Source organism: Colletes latitarsis, chromosome 8 (assembly GCF_051014445.1).
Source record: "Colletes latitarsis isolate SP2378_abdomen chromosome 8, iyColLati1, whole genome shotgun sequence".
Classification (NCBI taxonomy): domain Eukaryota; kingdom Metazoa; phylum Arthropoda; class Insecta; order Hymenoptera; family Colletidae; genus Colletes; species Colletes latitarsis.
In genome coordinates, this window is record NC_135141.1 from 32,004,535 (window position 1) to 32,031,754 (window position 27,220).

At 40.7% G+C, this 27,220-nt stretch overlaps 1 protein-coding gene across 9 annotated transcripts in view; it reads right to left on the reverse strand.

Moving 5' to 3' along the window:
• The window catches only part of Shep (RNA binding motif single stranded interacting protein alan shepard), a 42,093-nt gene that overhangs the window by 9,197 nt on the left and 5,676 nt on the right, over nucleotides 1-27,220 (reverse strand). For 2 of the 9 annotated variants that reach the window (XM_076771082.1, XM_076771079.1), the window contains exons 2-5: nucleotides 4,298-4,723; nucleotides 2,420-2,634; nucleotides 2,201-2,259; nucleotides 1,913-2,058 (exon numbers count right to left, since the gene is read on the reverse strand). In XM_076771082.1, coding sequence (XP_076627197.1) covers nucleotides 1,913-2,058; nucleotides 2,201-2,259; nucleotides 2,420-2,634; nucleotides 4,298-4,723 — 846 coding nt within the window. The remainder of the gene's footprint in view (nucleotides 1-1,912; nucleotides 2,059-2,200; nucleotides 2,260-2,419; nucleotides 2,635-4,297; nucleotides 4,724-27,220) is intronic. The other 7 variants (XM_076771087.1, XM_076771086.1, XM_076771084.1 and 4 more) reach the window with 5 other exon arrangements.

Genomic DNA, 27,220 nt, shown 5'->3' on the forward strand with positions numbered 1-27,220 from the left:
ATTATTAAAAATGAAAAATGAATTTTTAAGAAGAATCGACAGGGTGCCTAAATTTTTCGGCGGAAAAAAAAAATTTCAAATCGTTCTAAAAAAATTATTTTCAGTTGCGGGGGTCAAATACAATCATTTTTGGTGAATAGACATACCCTCGAAATCTTGCGCATTTTCGAGAAAAAAATTCAGTACGGTCGGAACTTTAAACGTTAATAACTTTTTAACGAAGCCTCCATCAACAAATTAGTATTCTTGATTTTCGTCTTATTTTGACCTCTAGAATCTCTCATTAAAATTTTTCCCAGGGGTGGCCGAACACCCTGTATATTGAATCTATAAGTTTCTTGTCACATTGTAAAGTAATTTATCTTAGTGAGATATTTTAAGAATTTTGGAATCTCTGTAATACGACAGTGAGCTATTAATTCTTTTACTTGGGACATAGACACATACAACTTGAGTACATTAGATGTTTGCTAAAGGCTTGAATTAGTGCTGAAATAAATGCAATTTTCGGACATGAATTATAAATGTGTTGACACAGCAGTATCAGCAATTTGTGGCCGAGATACAGCAACAAGCATCAATAGTTTGGTAGGTACATAAGACAGAATGATAGATAGAACTGGTGAATACTAGAGATTTTCAGACAAGTGAGATAGGTTCCAATAGGGAGGTCTTTCCTTTTACTGTTTCTTTTGAAGAACAGTTTCTCTTACTTTAAATCGTGCATAATTGCCTGCTACTATATTTTCACCGAGAGTAAAATATTATCTTTATGTGCTATACGTAAATGTACATTTAATATGAATATTTATAGCATCAGTTTACTTGAAATATTAATGTCATTTTTTATTAGTTACCAATGAAAATATAGTTTGAATTTCGTGTCACCCCTCTAGTAGCAGCGCTCTTATCTATTTAAAAAATATTCCTTTTTTTAAATTAGTCTTTTTACATTATTAATTGTTAGCCTTTCTCACTTGTCGATATATTTAAATACTTTCAATATTTTTTTTTTTATATATTCTTTACAAAACTTGTAATCTTGCTTTAATTTGACATTGCTATACTAAAAACAATTTTCCTACATAACGCAACAATTATGAAATACTAAATAGTTCTTGTCAAGATATAAATTCTAAGCATGTCTAGAGGGGCTGAGAGCAGAGCAATGATGCCAAGGAGATGATGCCATGCTTGTCTTTTGATAACTGTAATGGAATTGGATAACTTAATCATTTGTTTAAAACACTTTATACTTTCTTTACACTAAAAAAAATTATACATTCAAGCTAATATGTAATGGAATAACGTGAAAAAAATTGTTTATTATTTTTAACGACAATGTGATAATTCAATATAAATTTTATATCTTTATTTCGTTATTTAAGTAAACTTCATGATAGTTTATAATATTTTATAATAAAAAAGAACTGTAAATTGCTATTACCACCATTATACTTGAAATTTATTAAATATATATGTAGAAGATTTAAACAAGATGTCTTGAAAATCACTATTTGCAAATTGCAAATGATTCTTAAAAGACGACCATGGCATCTACATTGTGATTAAAATATCAGTACTTTCTTATACAACTTTATATGATAAGTAATGTGTCAAAGTACTGTGTATACATATTTGTCACAGAAGTACTGGAACAAGAATTTTTCTCAAATTAATGGCATTTAAAAGTTATGTATCGATTGGGAGTGTAAAAGGTACATGAAAATATGCAAAACAGGAGGATCACAGATGGACACAGAATAGGGTAAAAGACTGAAGAAAATAAAAACAACGAAGACAGAAACAGAAAATGAAAGAAGATGAAGAGAGAAGGGGAGAAGACAGAAATAAAGGAAGAAAAGTAAGAGAAAGAGAAGAAAGGTTTACTGTTACTCTGGTATTACTGTACTTGCATGCACAACCAACGTACACTGGGCAGTCTACGGAGCAACCAGATACCCACTTTCGCCATCTGCGCTTGGATGCCCTTGGCGACCAGTGCTTTCACAGCACCCTCTGCCGCCACTGGTGACTCAAAGTCTACAAATCCATAACCTGTAACACGCAATTACAATATAAATTAATAAAAAAAAAAAAATCACTAAATGCTATACAAATTTTTATGCTATATTTCATAAAGATGACAATTATTTACACCTCATGAAACAAAAATATAGTATAAAATTTAACGAAGTACCTTTACATTTATTCGTGTTTTTATCCAAAATTGCCTTCGTAGAAGTAATAGTTCCATATCTGCAAAAACACAATGTATTAGAAACAGTACACCTAATTGCATTAAGTATCAATGTCTACTAAGTTACATTTGAAAATACAATTATACAAGCAAACTATTTTATGTAACTATTAAGTCATCACCAACATCTAGAATATTGGTGTTACACGAGTGACTTACTGAGAACACATGTTTACGAGGTCCTTGTCAGTTGTATTTTGGTTGAGGCCACGGATATATAAATTTGTTTTTGATAGTTGTTCTGCTTGTTGTCCTTGTATAACATTATTGCTAAGACTTGTGCTCATTGTCCCGCTTTGACTGCCAGTAGCACTGCTACAACTACTATTAGTGTTAGCTGGAGAGGAGGCCGTAGGCACCCGTTGTCCACCATACTGTAATGCATTCAAAAAGAAATAATGTATGATAAGTTTGAAATAACATTTTAAGTCAACAATAATATACTAATAAGCATAATAACTAGTGTACTAATTACTTAATTATGAACAACATGAATATTACAAGGCAAAGGACATTGAATTTGCACTCACTATACATTAGTCAATTTCGAATATGTAATTTAAACATATGTACACTAATTATTTATGAAATGACACAATAAAAAATTTAGATTTAGGGATGACAATAATTATAGCTTGTATCGTAAAATACAACGTAAAAAAAAAATTGCAATTAACGTTATCTCGTAGAAAACGATATACGGTAAAACTATTCAAGATAAAGTGCATCAATCGTGCTTCACAAAATGTTAAAAGTTATTCTAGCCCCACCCGGCACGAGGAGGGTTAAGATCATCACGGCATAAACACGCGATCATTTTTGTATTTGTTTCTCATTCTCTGTATCACCCCACACTATTGAAATACAACTTTATCTTCGTAATGATTTTCTGACCTGTCTACAATAATCTATTCTCTGCAATTTGTGCCGGTTGATTCCAAAAAACAAGACACATAACCAAACGGTACCGCGTAGAGAACATACATATTTCGAAGGATCAATCAACTAGCCTCATTAAGAATCGAGGAGAGAGAGAATCTTCCACGAAAGATTCGGTGAAAGAACGTTGAAAAGATCGCGCATCGTTCATGCGAGAACAGTATGCCGCGTTGTCATGGCCCCACCCGGTTCACGAAGAAGGGGTTAACCCTTTCGCTGCGCAAAATCTAACAAACTTTTGCACTGGTTGCGCGTGCGTTTCCATCAGAATTATAAATATTCCAAGTATCTGGTTTGCGTTTAAAACAAAAGGTGGGTTTCCTCAATTACACGGAACGCAACAAGAATGTACAACGATTGTTCCGTACAATAACTTTGGACATACGAACGTACATAATGATTTAGTTTAAATTGTACTCATTTTTTTATAGGCAGACTAAAATAGTGCGCACTGTTTATGTAATTCGACTGCATTTACACACGAACGACGTAACGTTTAAATTAACCGTATCAAGTTTATAAGAAGTACGAGTAAAAAATAAAGTATTCAAGTACACAACGCATTGTACATGCTTGACTTTTTTTCCAAATACATAGAAACGAATATGGAAAAATATGTTACGTATTTAGTACTATATTCGATGTTATACCTCCTATCATGGCAAAGTCTGGTTACCAGTGCTACAGCTCATTCCTTCAATCGTAAATCAATTTTCAATGAAAGGTGTAATGCACAGAGAGGACTTGACAAGTCAAAATCGATTTAACATGAATGCCGCGGTGGATACGGGCGTTCGCCACTTAGTCCATACGTTCAAACAGCGATCACCGGTAATCGACACTTCGACTGCATACTAAATTCGCGTTGTTCGGTAAACACCTATGAAACTTGTACGGTATAAACTTCATTTTCAACATAGTATAGAAAGTCCCATCGAAATCAGCGTCTGACAGTTCGCAGTGTCCCCTGTCAGACACTTGTCAGTGGGATTCCCCATTAGCCCTGTGTATCCGTTCCAGAGGTAATGATGTTTGAGATTATCAGATACGGTGATAGGTGGGTGAGGGGGGGAGGGCAGATAAAAAGAGAAGACTTACCGACGTGTGCTGTGCGTAGGTGGCGGAGGCGTAAGGATTTGCCGTAGGCGGTAGTTGCTGTGCTCCAACGGGCATCTGGCCGGCCGCCGCAGCTGCGGCTGCTGCGCTTGGATACCGCGTGTACGACGGATAGGCAGCCGCGGCCGCAGCAGCAGCCGCGTGAGAGGGCGGCACTGTGCCCCAAGCCGCGGCACCGCTCGCACGATACTGCACGGGGTTCCCGCCTCGTGGCCCGCCGCCGGTGTTCCCCTTCAATCCGTGCCCGCCTCCTCCGCCGCCGCCACCACCACCTCCACCGCCGCCGCCACTTGCTGGACCCACTCCGACGCCGCCGCCGCCTCCACCGCCGCCACCGCCGCCGCCCCCGGCGCCACCGGCGTTACCATTGTTTGCACCCACGTACGCCGGTCTTGGACCGTTCGTACCCTGAAATACAAAAGAAGAAATACAGTGAATCCTCGGAGTTACACAGATCCGTACATACGCTGTTACGCCTCCATTTACAGCGACGAACTCATACCACGGTGCGTAATTGCACTTGTACCGAATATTCTTTACGAGGAAACGCTACAGTTCTGTGGAAAAATCGTAAAATTTATACTTCATGCATGCATACGTGTACTTTAATATAGAGACAGAAATCTGCTAAAGTTCATTCTCTGATCCGACTTGGCTATTGACCATCCGCTATCCGAGCATTAATCAAGTATCTGGATATTCGTGATATTTTAACAGCCATACATAAAGTAATCCCACCCCAATGCAAGTACAGTAATGCACCATTAACTTTCGTAAGATTTAGGACCAAACGGTGAAAGTTACGCGTGCAAATACGTATCGATTCGATACGAATCTACATCTGATATTATTTCGTGTATCAACGTTGATATCTTTTTTCTTTATTGCTTATAAAACGGAGGGGTATACGGTTAAATCAAATTCCACTACAGTCACGATATCGTAGATAAATCCTTTTAGGTACCGCAAGTTAGATACTCTAAATATAGCACGAGAGCACAGAATGCAATAATCTTAATTGAAAGCGCAGTCATGCGAAGTACAACATTTCCCAGCGCAACGGAGTGGCAAGACGTTGACGACGCATACAATTCGCGTAGGGGAATGATGAGTAACCGAGTGACAAGATAAACCGTATATGAAGCATTCTGGACGATTTATAGGTATGCACCGGCTTCAGAACCTCGAAGACAGGACAAGTACGTCAGTTGTGTACTCGCAATAAGAGAAAACCATTAATTTATAATACTAACTACATTTGCTTGTGCACAATTTTTGAATAAACGTCTATACTAGCGGATTTTCTTCTGCTACGCTCGTTCCTTTCAGCGATGTAAAAAAACTGAAGATTATCGTATCACGACCCTAAATAATTCCGCGTGGAAATACGTGTACATGTAGGGTTTGGTAACGAACAACGCTCGCCTTCCTAATTAGAGCCATTTGCAGAGCAAATTCGTGTCAGTTAATGTCTTTAGCAAACACATTACAGCGACTCTCGTAAGTCCGTGGCAGCAGCAAGCACAATCGGTTGGTCTGTTGCCAGATAAATTTGTTCATAGGTAGATGCAAATAGGCCTTAATTGCGATGCACGAGTTCGAATGCGTGGCAACTGGAAGGTTGTTCCGAGATCAATTGTAAAAACTAAGTAAATCCAATGGTTTGGGTTACGTTCAGAACGTTTTAACGAACTTCAACTATTCGATATTAAATATCTTTTGATATCTAGTATTTAACAATTCAACATTAATACACGATTATTGTAATTGAAATTTGTAATCGATCGAGCTAGAAGGAAGGTTATAACTTGATGGTTCTCACAAATGTTACCACGCGTTTCGTACAATTGACGAATGAGATCGTTTAAGGTCGAAACGTTTAATCAAATGTTACGCTGCTCGTCCTACTGAGGCTGTCACTGAACTTCAGAGTTCGTCGTTCCTGGGTCGATTTAAAATTCACAAAGTAATTTTAAAACAATCCAAATATCTACCGAACAATTTCTTCCACATTCTGTAGTTAGTATAATTAGACTAGCTAAATAACGATCGAAAATGTGGTCTCGCGTATATTCGCGAAATATTCTTCGGACAATATCGCTGGGGATGCTCGACGTTTATCGTGTTCTTCGTAGTTATCTTCGAAGATATATTCGCGTAGAAGCACACTTGGTGAAATTATGATGCGTATACGCGTATTACAGCTTTGCTCTTTATCTATCATGCTTGACCACTACGGTCGAATATTAATAGGGGAAACAGATACGTTTTCGCTTCGTTACTCTGATCGCTAAACAAAATTTTCGATAATTTGCATCGAACAATCAAAGTTCGCTGAAACGAGCAAGCGACCTGTAACTTTTGATCGAGGGTGTACATTCAAAAGGTTATTACGATTACGGGTGCAACGATAAGATAATGCTTGTTTGTAAAAAGTTTTGCCCAGAGCTTGACATTAATCTGATCAATTCACCGGGATACATTTGTTTTCTATAATGCATAAGTTCAGTTAGATTGGCCCCGAAAGTGTCTGATAATCTTCCGAGTGTAAAGATTCTTCCTTTCTATCAATGTGTTTACCCACAAGTAGTAAACATCGATCGCGTAATCTGGCCAGTGTCTTGTTGATTCACGACGATCCCACTTACCCTTTCGTATCTAACAATCGCGTTTATTTTCATTTCCTTTCCAATAGAAAAATTCACAAATACGAGACGCTTTTTAAGAACTCGAAAATACCACTGTTCCAGTTCCAGTTTCGGACGCCCAAACTATTCCGTAATTTTCAGTTTCGCGTCGCTGTCGCCGTTGAATGAGAACAGAATTTAAATATCGGAACTGATCCCTTTAATCTTTTTCTACAACGGAAAACACAAAGCTCCCTGGAGGTTCGCGTAATGATGGCGTCGTGCCAGTAACGCGGTCACTCCTTCGCGAAAAGTGGCGCGGGGAAACTGTCCGCGGGTATCATCAGTGCAACGATTTTCTCGTCAGGATAATCAAAGGCTCGCGGGAGATTTTCTATGGACGGTTGATTGCCAGGCAACGCCAAAAATAAATCCACACGATCGCTTCCCAGTCGCAATCACGAAGGACTTTCTCAGCTGGTTGCTACATCTGTCGTAACTGCAGGACAGGCCTTTCCAGGACTTTCGAGAGCGTTGCATTCCACGCTCCTTTAGAAAGGCCTCTCTCGTCGATTTGCATTTTTGGCATAGTTGTGATAACACGGTTTAACGTGTACCAATGGAACGACAGAGACACACAGAGAGGGTGGGGGTAAAGAGAGGGGGTGGGGGTGGGGGGAAGAGAGAGAGAGAGAGAAGGCAAAGTCGGCGGAGACCGACTGAAAGTCACGGTTGTAAATCACTTATCACGAAATTCGAACCTTGTCACTTCCTGCACTACTTACCAATCTCTCTCTTCCCTTTCGTCTTTACCGCCTTATTAACGGAGATCGGAGACAGATTAAAGCGTCATCGACGCCGGGGAAAATCTTGTTTTCTCGATGGTTTTTAACACAATCGAAACACGATTTCGTTCATTTGCATATTTTCTGTTAAGTTGAGTTGTTTGAAGAGGGTGTGGTAATGGATCAAATCTATCCGGAAACCCGGATGTCAACAAACTCACGTGACGACACCGCTGCTTTCTACGCTACTGGCTTCTATGTCTCTAACAGGATATTGGTGTTTTTAAAAACATACCCATGATTGTTATCGAACAATTATATATATTATTACGTTATTATCCAGTCCGTTTTCCACTTATCCGAAACACAACAGTGTATGTAATTTCCGATCTTTCCTTGTTTCCGTTAATGAGAGATTAACAGGTCAATCTTACGTCACTTCCTTGAGCAATTAATTGCACGAATTATTGGAAGAGGTTCTATTAAATGCACGCTGAAGATGATTTATGCATGACAGTGCAATGTCCCATTTCTGTCCAATTGCCAGACGGTTATTGAACGAACGATTTTCTAACAGATAGACCCCGCATGGCCTATTACCTGACCTACTCGTTCCTCAGATTTACATAAACCGAATTATTTTTTTTTGGAGGAGGAGGGGGGGCTACGTAAAAACATTCTTGCTTTAAAAACTTTCGAATCATTCTTTAAAAAAACACATACCCTCGAAATCTTACGCATTTTCGAAAAAAAAATTCCAATGGGTGGACAAATTTTTCGACGAAATTAAAAAATTTCAAATCGTTCTAAAAAAATTATATTTAGTTGCGGGAGTCGATTGCAATCACTTTTGGTGAATAGACATACCCTCGAAATCCTGCGCATTTTCGAAAAAAAAATTCGAGAAGGTGAGAAATTTTTCGACGAAACTAAAAAATTTCAAATCGTTCTAAAAAAATTATATTTAGTTGCGGGGGTTGATTACAATCATTTTTGGTGAATAGACATACCCCCGTAACCCTACGCATTTTCGAGAAAAAAATTCTTTCCCGAAAATATAATGTATGACCAGGGATCCGTGATTATATTCCTCGTTTTTACAACTTTATACGTAGGTACAGTCCAATTATCCGTCACAGCCCCAGTCCCGATTATGCCGAATGATCGGAATTTTATTGTAGTGCGTTACTGTAGCAGGTTGTACATGACCTTTTGCCCCGGGCGAGTATAATTTTTGGACTTTGAAATGGAAAGTGATGCAGAACACCGTCGCGACGTAAGACAAACGGAGAAGTTATCGGTCGAGCGTGTCGGTGACTCACGTTGACCAGCTGTATCATCCCAACGACGTTCGGAGGTTCGCGAAAATTCCAAGGGGCCCGTGGTGCTCGCGATTCGAAAACGATCGAGGTCGTGCTCTCGTGGAAGCTTATTCGAATCGTCTTATTCCCATCGCTAGGTATGGTGCGCGTTACAATGATGTGCAGACGTGGTAAGCAGGAAGTGGCATCCGGTCGGTACATCACGATACCCATTTCACACGTCGTTCTCTATTTCGCAGTGACCAACGGCCACGTTGTCTGCATGCCGTTCAATTGAACCGGCGGCATCTACGGGCAAATCGTTCGTCTCGTTATTGTTCGGTCGAGCTCTACGAAGTCGATCCTTTATTGTTCCGAGCTGACGACGTCTCGACGACCCCCCCCACCTACATCTTCGCGAGACTGTACGCGACGTTTCAGCCATACTTTTAATCCGTTCGCAATGGATCTTCGTCCGTTAGCTTCTAACACGGTAGGTAGCTATGTCAAGGTCGCCCACAGATATTAGGTCAACCTGTAAGCAATTTTAATTCGACGAAGACACATCGCGGATAAGATACGAAGAACTAGTGCCAGGTGTTGACCGTCGCTAGTCCCACTGGATTTTGTGGAAGGTAACTATCGTCCATTTGAGTTTTTTGACACTCTGAAAGAAGTACGAATCCGTCGTACCAACCGGTCAGAAATAAAGGGTGAAGGCATAGAGAGATCGGTATGATTCTTTCTCGCAATCGAAGAGGCGTGACCGCACGAGGTCACTGATAAATGATAACGGTGGGGGCTTCTTATCGAGTCGCCCAGCATACGTGAAACTACGGTCGACTCTCGTAATCACTTTCTAAAATAGTTGTTTCACCTTGTTACCCTTTCTTTTTTTTTTTTTTCTAATGCGCCATTTTATCGGTCCGACGACGTTTTTAATTCCCCGTCGACCGAGTTGCAAAACGATCTAAATCGAAGCAAAACCGGAGAACGACATATAATATAAAGAAACAGGTAAACTGGACGTTCTAGAATTTCAAGTACAAATTACAAGAATGAAGTGAAACTCGCATAAGTGTAGCAAACAGATATCGTTGAAGATGAATGCATGGATAAAAGGAACAAGTGGCACGGATATTGATAAAGTACTTGCGAGTAATTAGAATTCGTAAATTTATCGACTGTCCTCGAGAGCATCGAACCAGAAACTAATTGGACGATATATTAACTTATCTTTTATTCACAACGACAGAAATACCTATATTAACTTTTCACGAAACGAACTATCGCTTATTCTTCTAGTAATTTTTATTCTATTTGCGTGGCCTATATTGTCCGTTATCTGTCCTTTGGTAACTCGTACATTTTCAAATAATTTAACCCAGAATTACTTAAACAACCCCGAAGAGCTCTCGATTCCGAGCGGCTGCAACATGAGATACCTTGTAAGATAATCCCTGGCTGACTAACGCGTATCAATATGCCTTCCATGTTAGCAATGTATCAATAGTGTCTAATGGTGCCTTGTCATTTGAAATATCTAGCGTATCCAGTTTTCCAATCAGTGGTTTGTTCACGGCAATATCGTGTTTCTTTAACAGACACGTTTCATATAGTTTTATTCGCGGGTTCTGTTACCCTTTTCTATATTAATCTTAATTAGATGTATGCAAGTTAAATATTGTCTTTTCTTTTTACATTTGGATTCGTTCTAAAAAAAATTACTAGCTTCTTGGACACGCTGTGTCACGAGGAACGTTTCCATTGATTCAAATTTCGCGCCACTCGAAACGTCTCGACTACTCGACTCGGACCAAATGGTCTTCACAGGACGCGGTTTGGTACCCGCTTTCTTTTATGTTAATACATCCCAAAGCTGGAGCTGACAGGGATCAGGATGCCCCACATACCACGCCAGGCCAAACAGCGTCGGCTGTACACGATTTTCCATGAATGTTACGCTCTATTAGCGAGCGGACTCGTTACAAATACGATAACGTTTCGTCTTTTTGCTAAAAACGCGACCAAACCCTAACCTATTATCGTCGATCGCGGAACGGTTTTCGCGCGGTTTTCTCTCAGAAGCATTCGTGCGATAAAAACAAACCATCCCGATCCGACCGTCGTTCGATTCTTTCGTACGAAATTTGCGGATTATGATGATTTATTAATACTTTCGTCACGCGTGACGAGTCCCATTCGTTATCAACGAAAGCTCAAAAGAAACGACTTGGTAAATAACGTCGAGTGAATTCCGCCATCTTCTTTTTTCTCCACTTTTTAGAGAGATCTCGTACACTTCGAAAGTGTTAGACTTTCCAGTATCTAATTCTAATTTTAAGAAACGTATTTATTTAGACTTTCCAGAGTACGTAATCTTTTTATATATTCTGAAAGCTTCGGGGGTTTAAGAATACCTCGATAAAATATTAAGGCATCGCACGAGCTTATCGAATGACCTAATACGTACTTTTTATGAAGCATACGAAGGTTAATCGATTAGTATAGAGAAAATATTTGTTCTATTGTTGCGTACGCCCCTTAAAATATCGTGACTCTGCCCTAATAACAAATATGTATTCTCGTAAAGTTTAATTGTATTTCGAATTTAACTGGCTCGTGCGTAATACTTAATAGTCTCGGCGATCCAAATCGACCCTGTCGAAACGGAATAGATAGTATTATCTATACATTTCGCCGATATACAGAGTGTTCGGCCACCTCTGGGAAAAAATTTAATGGAGGATTCTAGAGGCCAAAATAAGACGAAAATCAAGAATACCAATTTGTCGATGGAGACTTTGTTAAGAAGTTATTACCGTTTAAAGTTCCGCCAGTACTGAATTTTTTTCTCGAAAATGCGCAGGATTTCGGGGGTATGTCTATTCACCAAAAATGATTGCAATTGACCCCCGCAACCGAAAATAATTTTTCCAAAACGATTTGAAATGTTTTAATTTTGTCAAAAAATTTCACCACCTTCTCGAATTTTTTTCTCGAAAGTGGATAGGATTTCGAGGGTATGTCTAATGACCAGAAATAATTGTAATTGACCCCCGCAACCGAAAATAATTTTTCCAGAACGATTTGAAATTTTTGAATTTAATTGTTAATAACTTTTTAACGAAACCTCCGATGAAAAATTGATATACTTGATTTTCGTTTTATTCTGGCCTCTATAATCTCCCATTAAAATTTTTCCCAGAGGTGGCCGAACACCCTGTATATGCGTTCACGATATTGGATACCAAATATGCCAGGCAACTTCTAAAAGCACCGTTACGGCGCTAAAATTCTCGCATGCATAGGAGCCGAATCGATGAAGCGAACAGATAAAGTTCACCGTGCGTTAGGACTGTAACTCTGTTTAATCCCGTTTACTATTTCACGGCCAAGACACATGCAGTCAGTGAACATGGTAACAGATATAGACCGTACAGGTACTCGAACTACTCTCACGCAGTGACGTAGCGATCACATCGCAATTTGCAGAGGCGCGCTTTGTCGTCGTATAGAAATTAATTTTTACCCCTTGGTCTTGATCGATCGATTAGCATGCTCGACAAAGTTTCGACAAAGTTTCGACAAAGTTTCGACGACGGCCAGCTATTAGCTAAATTTTTTTCGACCAGAAAAAGTTTATCGTTTTTACGTAATACTGTATATTTTATACGCGACACGTGTGATATTTTATTCGTTGGAAAAATGAACGGCTAGTTTTAAGGATGGAGACAGGGACGAACAAAAATTAAAAAACGCGCTCGATATCTCCCGTTGTTGTCCCCTCTGATACGCCACTGGTTGTTTCACGCGGCGCTGGCGTGCGTGCGCCTAGCGATGGGACCGACGCTCTCGCGTGCATTCACGACGCCGCGAAAGAAAGTCTGTTTCTCACGCGAATGCACCTGTCAATTACCTCCAAGTGACATTCTACCTACAGACGACAGGAAAACCGTTATTTCGAGAACGACAGTACCGACACGGGAGATCTTTCAACCTCGATGCAAACTATGTAAACGTATTGCACACTCGATCTATCGCAGATGCACCAGGGTGCACGAAATCTTAAAAAGATCGTATTGTACCGGGAATGTGTGATCTATCGGTAAAGTATATGTCCACGTTTTGACTGCGTACAGTAGCGAAACGATTAATTTGTACAGGCTTGTTTAGATAATCGCAACGCGCGGATCGAAGACATCGAAGAACGGAATTGGCGTTCGACGTTTCTCGGGAAGGACAAGTCGTATCGGTCCCATCGCTGACCATCGACGGAAGCGCGTGGATGCGCATGCGCACGCGGCCTTAATGGTCGAGAGATGGGGGGGAAGACGGGAAAAGAAAAGTGCCGAGGATGGGGGGCGGGAGGGGAACAGGTAAGAGGGAACCAGTCGTCAGGCTCGCTCATCCCTCCGCGAAAGAGTTCCTCTTTGCCGGCGCATACCGGACATTCTATTTCTTCACCTTGAGAAGATACGTACACCACGCACTCACGCAACACCGCGACACCGGCCGGTGTTCCTTTCGTATTCTGAGAAGACGCACAATGAAGAGCAAAATCGAATAGTAGCGGTGCAGAAAACGATTATTTCTTTGCGGAGTTGTATAAGTTTTAATAAAAACGTACTGCATCATTATATTAGTTCCTAATTACATTAAATTAGATTATATATAAAACGGGTAAATCGATAAAGAACTTGGGCGAAGATTTGGACCGACAGAAAATAAATGACCGAGGCATGCACATGTCTTACAGTCTTACGTTTTCGAAAACAGTCGTAGATTTGCTAATCGAGGACGATTTTGACGAGACTGAATGTACCACAGAATACAAAGCGGAATTTCACGCCGAGGAACACAATTAATTACTTTCAGATCGTTGTACTAGCAAGGTCGACCTCGAGGCAAACGAGTGCACGACACACGACGCGTTTACCTTCCGATTGGCCGTACTGTGTTTCAAGTATGAAACGAAATGCACGAGGGCGCGATAGCTCGAGCCAGAATTGGGCAACATTTTGTTCGAACAACAGATAACCATGCAACAAATATAAATTTTTATCTGTTCGTTGTGAAATATTCCATTCCATGACTGAAATTTTTTTATCTATAAATTTGTATACAGGGTGCTCGGCCACCCCTGGGAAAAATTTTAATGGGAGATTCTAGGGGCCAAAATAAGACGAAAATCAAGAATATCAATTTCTTGACTGAGCCCTCGTTAAAAGGTTATTAACAATTAAATTCAAAAATTTCAAATCGTTCTGGAAAAATTATTCTCGGTTGCGGGGGTCAATTACAATCATTTTTTATGAATAGACATACCCCCGAAATCCTGCGCATTTTCGAGAAAAAAATTCAGTACTGGTGAAACTTTAAACGTTAATAACTTTTTAAGGAAGCCTCCATCAACAAATTGGTATTCTTGATTTTCGTCTCATTTTGGCCTCTAGAATCCCCCATTAAAATTTTTCCCAGGATTGGCCGAACACCCTGTATACGCTAAAATTGCAACATCCACTCTAACTTCTGTACATGCACGCGTATAGAAATGGCCGAGGTAAAAAATTCGAAAGTAATCGATTTTTAGTAAACGATAAGAATACAGCTTTGAATTTTAGCATTTAAAAAAAATCTACAGAGTGAAATCAACCCATAGTAAAAGGATGATTAGACTGCAAACAAATTTATATTCATCGATTTGAATCTTTCAGATATTCAACAGACATAGTTTGTATCGCGGGTAGATTTGATGCCGGGACACGATTAGTTTTGCGCATCAAAGAGGAAGCATGAACGATACCGTTGCAATTCGCATGCATAGGGAACGCGCTTTCAATATAGCTCTCATTCGAAAATATTTTCTCCTCGACACTCGTCGATGACGTATCGTGACTGAACAGCATACTTTGAATAGTATGTTGAGCAAAAACGTTATTGTACAGCACAGGACTGTATAAATGCGTGGAAAGTTTAGGATAATTTAGGATAATCTGAATTCATCCGAAGTTTCGAACGTTACCAACGGTTAATGGGGGATTTGATGCACCTCGAATCGGTTTCAAGACTTCAAGACTTTCGAGAATTCTAAACTTCGTATCATATTCGAATCGTCGTAGTCTTAAAAACTTTTCATTCGAACGGGTCATCGCTATCAACGGTATCAACGGAATTAAGTAACGATAGAGGCGCACCTCGTATAATCGGGTCGAAAGTACTTAATTAAGTACCGCCAGTCTTCGCTGAATTGTGAAGAACTTACCTGAAACAGAAAAAAGGTACAACGATTAATCGAGGCATTTAATTGAGAACGGAAACATTAAAAATCATTTGCAACCTTTCAACATCAATTATAGGATACCCAACAATGACAAGAGTTACACGCTGCTGAAAATAATTAGCGAATCGTCTATTAAAACTAACGCGTCGCGTATAAAGGCATACAATACTTCGAAAGCTGCTACGCACCGTGTGTGTATCGAATATTACTATATAGGGTGTTCGGTACCCCTGGGAAAAATTTTAATGGGGGATTCTAGATAAAAGTAATTAACAATTAAATTCAAAAATTTCAAATCGATCTGGAAAAATTATTTTTGGTTGCGGGGGTCAATTGCAATCATTTTTGGTCATTAGACATACCCTCGAAATCCCATCCACTTTCGAGAAAAAAATTCGAGAAGGTGGTGAAATTTTTCAACAAAATTAAAAAATTTCAAATCGTTTGGGAAAAATTATTTTCAGTTGCAGGGGTCAATTGCAATCATTTTTGGTCATTAGACATACCCTCGAAATCCCATCCACTTTCGAGAAAAAAATTCGAGAAGGTGGTGAAATTTTTCGACAAAATTAAAAAATTTCAAATCGTTTGGGAAAAATTATTTTCAGTTGCAGGGGTCGATTACGATCATTTTTGGTCATTACACATACCCCCGAAATCCTACGCACTTTCGAGAAAAAAATTCCTTACCGAAAATCTAATTTGGCGCCTAAATTTTTCGACGAAAAAAAAAATACTCAAATCGTTTTGGAAAAATTATTGTCGGTTGCGGGGGTCAATTACGATCATTTTTGGTGAATAGACATACCCCCGAAATCCTGCGCATTTTCGAAAAAAAAATTCAGAACAGGCGGAACTTTAAACGTTAATAACTTTTTAACGAAGCCTTCATCAACGAATTGATATTCTTGATTTTCGTTTTATTTTGGCCTCTAGAATCCCCCATTAAAATTTTCCCCAGGGGTGGCCGGACACCCTGTATTATACACACAAGGTTTCTTTCACTCCTGACATTTGATACGTTTTCTCCAGAATCGTCCAGAAACGCGATCCTCTCTGGTATATTCCGAACAATACACGTTATTTAGAAATCGTTATCCTGACATCTTTATTTGCTAGTCGTAAAGAAACTATGGTGAAAAAAACGACATCGACGCGGGCGTAAGCGGTGGTTAACAGTTAATCCTGAACACTGACTGCCACGTCACCTACATGTGGGTGACAGAACTTTTAACAGTGGAACTAAAACAATTAATTCTCAAGTTGAAATGTTACGGAAAATAAATTTTAATAAGCTTCGTAAATTTCAATGTGGTTACAAAAGTAACTACCACGACAACTTTTATGTCGCGTAGGTTACAATTGCCTAAAATCAAAGTTTTGGTCTTGTAAACAATTTTAGGATTTTAGACTGGCAGTAAACGTGTTAACAAAGATTAATTGCTTACGAATAATTCACCGACGTTATCGCGACAAGAGCATACGCATATGCATTTAACGCGAGCCTGTTATTATGACGACCGATGTTAACAGGAAATAAATAACCTCGAACGCGTTACCGTTTTAATGCGAGCTACGTCGCAGACGAATTTTGGTGCCACGAAACCTGTTGATTTGGGAATCCATCCAAAAATTCGAAGGACATTCGAACACGCTGATACGTATTTATCAATTCCCCCCCCCCCCTTCCCTGGGGTCGATATAGGATAATAACGGGAGTATAGCAAAGAAATTTTCGCCGATGGCTTCCGACTCTCGATAAGTTTATCGTAGGCTAATCGACGGGCGCATATTGCAGTCATTGTTTCGGTTCGTGCTCTTATCAATCGTGCTCGGTTGCGATTATAATTCTTGTCCGTACGAGAAATTACTGGCGCACGTTTAACTCTGAATCGTAAACATCGCATTCAACGCGCCCGGAGCTTTTCTCCGATGATAGAAAGGCCCATTCGCGCGAAATAGTATTTTAAATAACGAATCAAAGATATTCGAACGCGCCAATGTAGCGCGAGAAGCGAAGAAACCGTTGCTACCGCGAGGGAAAGTGTCGCTGAAACGTTTAATAAATCGCTCGATATACGGTTCGATCGTGCCGCGAAATTACAGGACACCCTGTGTAATACAGAAACTGTTAATGATTCTCGCGATCTGTTGGTTCTGTGCCGGTAAATACGCACAGTTCTCGCGTTATTCGAGCGCCATTAACGCGTCTGGAAGGAAACGTTAGCCGTCGAGTAATGAAATTCGTATTAGTCATCGCGAAGTCACTGAACTTGTGTATCCCACCGCCCGACGCAACAGAGCGTCGCTTTTTCTCATTTTGGTGCTCGTTCGATCGGAATTTTCTACGCGACGGCCAACGTTCTCGCGTTCCCTCCTCCAACGGTGCGCCGTGCGGCTCCGTGTAAAAACGAAAGTCGATTTACATAAGATCGCGAATCGTTCGTGGAATTCGCGATTACACGGGGCCCCGCTAATTAAGACGATAAAAATCGATCGTGCATGCCACGCATCGTGCGTGAATGATTTTCCGCGCGCAGAAGGAGCGAAAGAACGTCCACTAAATCAATGGTGCCCTGCTGCTATTGGCTGCAATTTCAAATAAACCACCAAGACTCTTGTTACTTTCACTGTATGCCCGTGGCTCATAACGCTCTTATCAGATTGACTTTCCGTACGGCAGATCAACAGATACGATAAGAAAAATATGTACGAAAATGCTCTGCGAACTGCCCCCAACCATTCGTTCCCAATATTTCGCGTTTCTACGCCCATGTACGCAATATGCAGTTCACCCTTTGATAATACAGAAACTGTTTTAACGGAAACTATGAGAAAAAGCTTCATAATTGTTTCGACTGGTGCTCGTGGACTTCCCTTGTTACCAGAACCGTAAGGCGCATGCGTTATTTTGTCCATGAAGTTCTTGCGTACGAAGTCATGCAGTGGCGAACCTACAGAGGGCGCAAGGGAACAATTACACGTATCCCTTTGTGCTATAAATATCAATGTTTTAACCATTAAAATCTTTCTACGCGCAACAAGACGAACACACACTTCACCGTGTTTGATAATAAATTGCAAGTTTTCCACTTTGAGTTCAGAATTTCGTTTGTGGCACACCGCGTCACAAAAGACTAAAGAGAAAATTATTTGCGAAGTTCAGTCGTTCGGAAGTCGGAGAATTAATTGTACGAATGACAACGTGTCTGGTAATTTTTAGTTGCACCCTCTTGGTGAATTTCTAGGTGCGCCACTGAAGCCATAGAACAGTTGCCTCTGATGGCGCGCATCAGAGCCCCCGCGAAGAATTGCATGCGATTTATGGCGCGCGGTTCGCTGGTCGAGTGAAAATCCCTGACGCGAACGCAACGCGTTAACGATACATAATACTTTCCGCTTAATCGTCGGCATGCGTGTACTTACACACGGCGTTACGTACTCGCGGTATGCGATCAATAAATCATTCTATTCCGACTTGGACCAAGTTCTGCGGCGGGTCTTGAATTATTACATTCACGCGAGCGTGGTTGAGACCCGAGCGCCGGCAATAATGGATGACGCATGCGCGAAAGCGACGTTCTAACCTCAAAGTCGACGGCTGCGATTGGACCTTGCGAGGAGAGGACCAGAAGTAGAGATGCTCCATGCTTTTTAATCCCTGCATGCCCGCCATATTGATTTTTTCAATGCACACCGGTTACAGACGTTTTTTTTCTTATTATTGTACTATCAACCGTGCGTTTTACTTTAACTAAAGACTAACGACCGAGCATACGGTTTCAGGTAGACTAACGCCACGACCAATCGGATACGACTTTTTCAAAGAATAGTTTTTCATCATCCTTTCTTATCAGTTGAGAGGTCGACAAACCATGGCCTGAGATTTATGGGGTGACCTAATATTTTGAACAGTGTGCAGAAACCACGACAAAATCAGATTTTGGTCACCATCATCCGCGACAGATGGTTAGTTAATTGCTCGTCATCAATATCGTCGGACAGACCAACATACGCGTCGCCATGACATCGATCTCTCCTTCCATTGAACAAGCGAATCCCGTCTGAGCGTGTAACATCATTTGCTTAAAGCTTGCAACTTTCCTACTTCAGAATTCACCTTTCCCCGCGAATGGAATCCGACTATGAGGCTCTGACATTCGCCAACCAATAATTTCCCCGTCTTTTTGTACGGGCAACCGATAACCTTTTACACTCTCGAATATTAAGTATTTGTCTGACCTACCTAAACAGAGGAGCCCCATTTCCTTAACAGTTGTTTCAACGAGTATAGAAGCGAAAATATTACTGGGAAACCGGCGAAAGGAGCTCGCTTATAAAGGTCCTTTGTCTAGGAGGCTCCCGAAAACCAACTAGAGCAAGAGATATTCATCGGCAAGGTTGAAGGCTAACTCGAATCCACCGAAACACGTCCAACCTTTTCGCATGCAAGAAGAAATTGATCGATAGCTCTGCCCTCTCTGGCGTCCTCTCGACCCTGGATGTCCCGAAGGAGACGATTGGAGATCGTTCCTTCCGAGACAGAGGTTAGGTTTGGGTTAGGTTGGGTTGGTTCTTGCATCGAAGAGGGGTTAACGACACGGCTCTAAAGAGTAGCAATTGTTTCGAGAGACAGTAACTGATGTTTAGTAGGAGTTCTCGACGTGTCGCTTGAAATATTTTGCATCGGGGCGTGTCGTACCAACAGAAGAAGACTCATCCGGGGTCTAGAAGACAGTAAGAGAAGAGGGGGAGAAGAAAATAGAGAGAGGGCTGGCCGGTTGCCTGGTCGCCTCGAGTCTGGCACCCTTTAGCCGAGTTTAGGCCGACGGCAAGTATTATTAGCCGACATCGCGTGCTTCCGTGTCCTTACCTCATGAAACAATGAGATCGTCCGCGAAAGATACGCCAGACCGTTCTGCGGTCGCGTCGTATCGCGCTCACGCGAGAGGCTCTCGCCCGTGAGTCCAATCATCTTTGACCATTCCGTACTTTTCTGCCCCGAGGAATGGACCCGTTACCGTTCTCCTTGACATTGCTGACCGATCGATGTGGGATCATAGGCTACTTCCTAAACGACGTTACCCCGTTTGCAAATTAAGAAATTTGAATGAGACGAACGCCGACATTGCAACTCGGTACAGTCTGCAGTGATTTCAAACATCCGTTACACTTAAGCGTGTCGATCGTTTATCTTCTATCAGTCGTTCTGAGTTAATTATCATTAGACGGTATTTGCGGTCCTAATGATTATCGATGACCTGTGCGGCGATCGAATCGAGAACTGAAATTGCTTTTCCAAAATGCAACGTTTTAGAAAATTTATGGCAGCTGTCCAATAAGCGCGATGGAAAGCAGTATTGTTTAAACGCATACCTAGGAACAGTGATTTATTGGATCACTCGAAACACAAGGCACTTATATAATAAATCAATGTTCCTCTCGACGTTATCGACGATGTACAGAACGATCTTTAATTTCAGATGGAATGTAAGATGCAAAATGAGCTGTAGTGTAAATCCTATAATAAATATAATATTCCCCCTTATCTTCTCCTAATTCAATTATAATGAATATAATATTATACAGGGTGTTCGGCCACCTCTGGGAAACATTTTAATGGGGGATTCTAAAGGCCAAAATAAGACGAAAATCAAGAATACCAATTTGTCGATGGAGGCTTCTTTAAAATGTTATTAACAATCAAATTCAAAAATTTCAAATCGTTCTAAAAAAATTATTTTCAGTTGCGGGGGTCAAATACAATCATTTTTGGTGAATAGACATACCCTCGAAATCCTGCGCATTTTCGAAAAAAAAATTCAGAACGGTCGAAACTTTAAATGTGAATAACTTTTTAACGATGCCTCCATCAACAAATTGGCATTCTTGATTTTCGTCTTATTTTGGCCTCTAGAATCCCTCATTAAAATTTTTCCCAGGGTTGGCCGAACACCTTGTATGTCTCGTTTGGTTTTCGTTTGCAAATCAACTGATATATGTAGAAATCGAGCCGAAGTGATGATCGTGCGTCAACATTATGCAGATCGCGTTAACAATTGCACTCGCATCCGGTACCCGCCAAGTCCAATTAATTTTCTAGGCACAGGCCACGGACGAGCTTCTCAAAGTGCAGGTGCGAACGTCAAGGTAACTTCCGGGTTCTAGTAACCGCGTCAAGGTCAACCGGTGAATCGAATACGCCATTTTCAAGAGGTATTTCCTTTATTCGATCCATCAAGAGCACGGCACATTTGCGGCCCCTATTATGTTTTTTTTTTCATTCGGTCACGTGCTGATAGAAACGCCTACAAATACAGTCATATCCAGACTCGCGTAGTTCCCTGCTAACGTAGCTCCTATCAGCGGTACTCGTTAGATCAGAAACCGCTGCACGGGACATGTAAAAACAGCATTCGTCCTTCTTTCAGCGAGTTGACATAACACGGCATAAAATTGCAATTTTTAACTACTCGTCGAGACTCATGTGCATACTTGGAACAACGACACCTTTACACGGTGCAAACTATGGCTACGTCCAGCAGAATTTATGAGTTCAGCGAGGCAATCTAACGCCGGTACACGGAACCCGTTAAACCTTGACATTTATACCTCAGTCGAAGACCTTGAACTCGAATCTCGTTTCATTTCCAAACTTTTTTCAGTCACATACGCGCGTGTAGCGTAGCCGTCGAACGATTCTATTAAAAACTGTATCAATGACCCCAGTAACCGGTAAAGAAGCTGATAATATCTTGAAAGTTATCGAGAACGCAGGTATTTTTTCGATTTATACACAGGCTGTTCGGCTAACGCTGGGAAAAATTTTAATGGGAGACTCTAGAGGCCAGAATAGAACGAAAATCAAGGATATTAATTTGTTGATTTACGCTTCGTTAAAAAGTTATGGAAGCATTTCTGGCCAGAAATTCTATTTTCGGTAAGGAATTTTTTCCTCGAAACTGGGTAGGATTTCGAGGGTATGTGTAATGACCAAAAATGATTGTATTTGACCCTCGCAACCGAAAATAATTTTTTTAGAACGATTCGAAAATTTTTTTTTTCGCCGAAAAATTTGGGCACCTATTTGAATTTTTTTCTCGAAAATGCGTAGGAATTCAGGGGTATGTCTATTCACCAAAAACAATTGTAATCGACCCCTGCAACTAAATATAATTTTTTTAGAACGATTTGAAATATTTTAATTTCGCCGAAAAATATGTCCACCTATTTGAATTTTTTTCTCGAAAATGCGTAGAAATTCGGGGGTATGTCTATTCACCAAAAATGCTTGTAATTGGCCCCCGCAACTGAAAATAATTTTTCTGTCAATTATTTGACATTTTTTTTATTTAATTTTATAGTAACGAAGCCTCAATCAACAAACTGATATTCTTGATTTTCGTCTTATTTTGAGGGGGTGGTCGAACACCCTGCATATACTACCGTTCCCTCGTATAATGGATCATTATTTTCATACATGAAATACGTAAGAAATAAGGTGAATTAAATTACAAAATTTTTTTAGACACACCTGAGTCAATGAAAATTACTTGGACGAGGTTAAACAGTTGTCGCGAACGGTGCGAGTATCCTCTGGATTTAGAATGGTAAGAAGCTGCTCGGAATTCCGAGCGAACGAAAAATTTGCAAGAAACGAGCGGTGGTCATCGCACGACCTTGACACCGCGCAGACATCGAGTACCGTTGTCCGTTTAATAAATTTTTCCCCAGTGACTGTGCCACGCGAAAGGCACGCAAGCAACACAATGACAAAGATCATCACGCCGCCCGTGTGGGTGTACCTTCCGTTCGTAGCAACCACTTTTCTCTAACGGTTTGCATAGAGCTCTAAATGCGAGCGGTACGCCAACGAATGAACCTCTGGCTCGTCTGGTCTTCTCTATAGTGATTCATTCGTTGATAGACCCCGTTGTTTCCGACTTTCCCTCTCGTTATCTCGTTCTCTGCTTATCAATTACGAGACGGCGAACGTCTCCTCCCGTTTTCCAATTTTTATCGCGAAACACTACGCCCGGTACAATAGGTTAGCAGACTATTCGGGTATTTGACTAGCTATCGGATTCAGTTACCCGAACTAACGAATTCGTTTCTTCGCAGATAACGAACGTTTAAGTTAAACAGTTTCAGACTTCGTTATCGTCGTATCACAGCTGACGAGTGTTATCTTGTTGCGATACAACGTGTTAATTGGAAACAACAGTCGTGTAGGAAAATGGCGTCAGGGAGTCTCGTGCTGTTCTATCGAAGCATCTCGATCTGTTATTAATAAAATTTCCAATATCAATGAGTTTCCGTGGAAAAATAAATTTTCCATGATACTGTTAGTTAGATCGAAGGGTCTCTGGATGTTAAATAATACCGAGATGCTTTACGGGGGATTGATACGTCGATGGTAGCGAGAGATAATTCACTTTGCTGAACGCAAATCAGAGCATCCAAAGGACGCATTGGAATGACACGCTCTTGGTATAAAGAGCAGCGTACAGATAGTCGTCGAGTGACTCATTTCCGGCAGCAGATACACGTCAAGGTCGACGAATTCTACCTTCGTGCTACTCCTTGGTCTCCGTGCGTGCCTTAACGGACCCGTTTCGTTTTCTTTATTGTTCTCGCGCGATTCCCCGAAAATTCTTTCGTACGAAAATATCCCCCCCCGCTAAAACAAAGCAAGTGAAACGCATTTTTGCAGATATACGATTATTCTTATCGCGATTAAACATTGTTGCAAAGATCGTTGGATCGATTAGGTCAAAGTCAATTCGTACGTAATTATTCGTATCGAAAGATAAAACCGTGCAAACGATTTTATCGCCAGAGATATTACAAACGTCGAACGCTACAACAGAGTAAAACAAGCAACCTAAGTTACCTCTGCGCTCGGAGACAAAAAAAAAAAAAGATAATCGCTAGTTACATCACTCCTTTATTATCTATTGTAGGCACTTCAATTTCAACGATTGTTTTCATAGAATTTTTTTTTTTTATTATTATACGTTCGCACGTCAGTGTTATGTATGCACAACAACCTTCGTTTATTTGCAATAAGCGACGAACAAATCGAAAGAAGTTCGATAGCAAAAACTTTTGATCCGAAGAATTAGATAAATCACGGCCGACAAGTGCATGCATTAATTATCCGGGACAGTGTCTTTTGACACGGAAATTTAATGGAACAATATCAAACGTCCACACGATCGTAATTATATAACTTTGGCGCTGGCCCAATCAAAGAATCCCGGATTATAAATTCGATATTAAATTCACGCAAACCTAACCTAAACCGTGTCGTCGATATACCCGTTCGCTTCTTCGCGAATCGAACAACTTTATGGCCCTCGATGGAAAATATCGGGTCATTTCGTACGTAACACGATGTTTCGTTTATGTTTGCACAAGATAAAACGCGATAATATACTTGCAAATACGATAATCATAGACAGTTATTTACATGAACATGCGAACCAGAACAAAATGATTTATTATTTTGAATATAACATGTGCATTATGGGAAAAGCGAGGTTAAGGGTTAAGATTTTCTGGCCTTTGATAACAAAACCAAGGTTTCGTTTTTTTTAAGGTTAGGTATGGGTTAGGTCCACAATGACCTTGTGCGACTTAGATTAATTGCTTCGACATTTCTCGAACTCACAAAACATTGTTATTTTGATTCGAACTAAATTTCTATAAAGATACACGATACTAGAAAGTGTACATATATGAAATCTATGTTAATGATTTGACTGCCACGTCACCTATATGTGGGTGACAGGGATTTACCATTATGATACCAGGAAAATTAATTCTCAAGTTAAGACGTCGAGGGAAATAAATTTAAATGGAATTTGTGAATTTTAGCAAGGTTACGAATATAAGAACTGAAACAAATGTTAGGTTATGTAGCTTACAATTGTTTAAAATGTACTTTTGCAGAATATTATACGGTTTTGACCTGACAATGGACGTGTTAAAGTCTCGACAAAGTGTAAATCGTAGAATCGATATAAAAGATTTCGAATAAAATGAAATTTTGATTCGCTATCTACGAACTCTTCGGTATACCTACGCTTCGTCCTAGGTTCAACGACAGACTGAAGGCTCCATAGGTGGTACGACCGAGTACACGGTCTCGAGTCGACAAACGATACGACCAATCAGATGCGACGCTTTCAAAGAATAGTTTGGGGGTAATGACCCACCCACCTGACTCGTTCGGAGCTATAATTATATGGGTGATAGGACTTTTCGCTGCGGGAGCTACAAAAATGAATTTCGTTTAGATTACGAAATAAGCGGCACGACAATTTTTAAATTAATCGGTGTCCAATTGTCCGAAAAGAAAATATTGATCTACGGTGAACCTCGAAGGGAGATGATTCCCGTTGAATGAACTCGGAACAGAAGGTGTGCCGAGATCCTTCGGAAAATGTCAGACTTAAGTGATACATCGGTGGCATTAAAACGAGTAACGAAGGTAATCGAATAATTTAACCGTAAAAACGGCGTTCGATGTTTCCCAAGCAACGAGTCCCCCACGGGCATCGAAGATACAATCTCATCGAGATATGCATCCTTCGATTCCTCGGAAAAATAACGGTTCCCTTACTCTCGATAAATCAAGACCTCCGCCATTTGTACGTTCGATTTTACACGCTCCTCTTGTCCCGTGGTTGCAACGCGTTTCCCGAGACGATTAGTCGTATTGCTTCGGCGGTTATGACCGGTGCAGGAATTACCGTAATTGCGTAATAACGAGATTGGCTCTCGCCACTAAGGAACGGAAAGCGAATTGAGACAAATGGTAAGGGATCATGGCTGCGACGCCGACAAAGATACCGGCGGACAACCGCGACACTCCTCGACGAGTCGCGGTACTATTTTTTGATTTTTAACCCTCTGCGACTCGACTTGCATTTGCCTTCTGAGAAGAATCGTCGAACATCGTATGCTTTATTACTGGGATTACTAATTATATATATATGTATATATATACACTTTTGTAAAAAGAGAAAAGAGGAAAAGTACCGATATGAAAATTTTTAACGTGGAAAATGAGGGGCTGTTTGGTTCGTAGGTGGATAAGAGACGGGAGGCGTCGACGATGAAAACCGAGTGGACGAATAAAGGGAAGAGGGAGAAAGTTAGAACGAGCGAGTGGGAAGGACCCAGGGAAGGGTTAGGTAGGGTAAAGAGAGAATAGACGCAGCAAGGATATCGATTATTTGCGGTTGCAGCAACTGCAAGGCTCTCCCTTCGTCGACGAGGACGAACACCCGGAAATCTCGATGATACACCGAACCGAGATTAATCTCATTTTTACCTTCCGGTTTTGAAATACTTCTCAATCGAGTTACGTGAACGAGGGGTTCGACGGATGGGGAGGGGAAAAGAAGGCAGAAACGTGGCGGCTCTATCGCGTTTCGTAGATACTTTTTTTTTCATTCTACTGACTCCTTTGTTAATTTTAGATCGAAATATTAATCTTTGTTCATTTACACGGTATAACTATCATTATTATTAAATTGTGTTCGCGACTAACGACGACGATCGCGCGTACAAAGAGAATAAAGGGAAATCTGTGGGTTTGGACGATTCGAAGCGAGCGTTGTAAACAATCTGTTCTCGCGAGCGTGTGCAGCGAGTGCAGTCGCGAGGAGATCGGCTCCGTGTGTGTAATCACGATTGAAACAAATCGGTCCAATTATTGTTGTGAATTCTCAACGTCAATCGGCCTAACGCGCGCCGCTATCCGCGAGGGAACCCGGCGCGCACGAAACCGCCATGTCCCGAAGAATATTACGAAAGACGATAAGAAAAATCGCGCAGCACGAAGGAATGCGATCACCGCCCGTGGAAGATAATACATTTTCGATTCGGTATTTAATTAC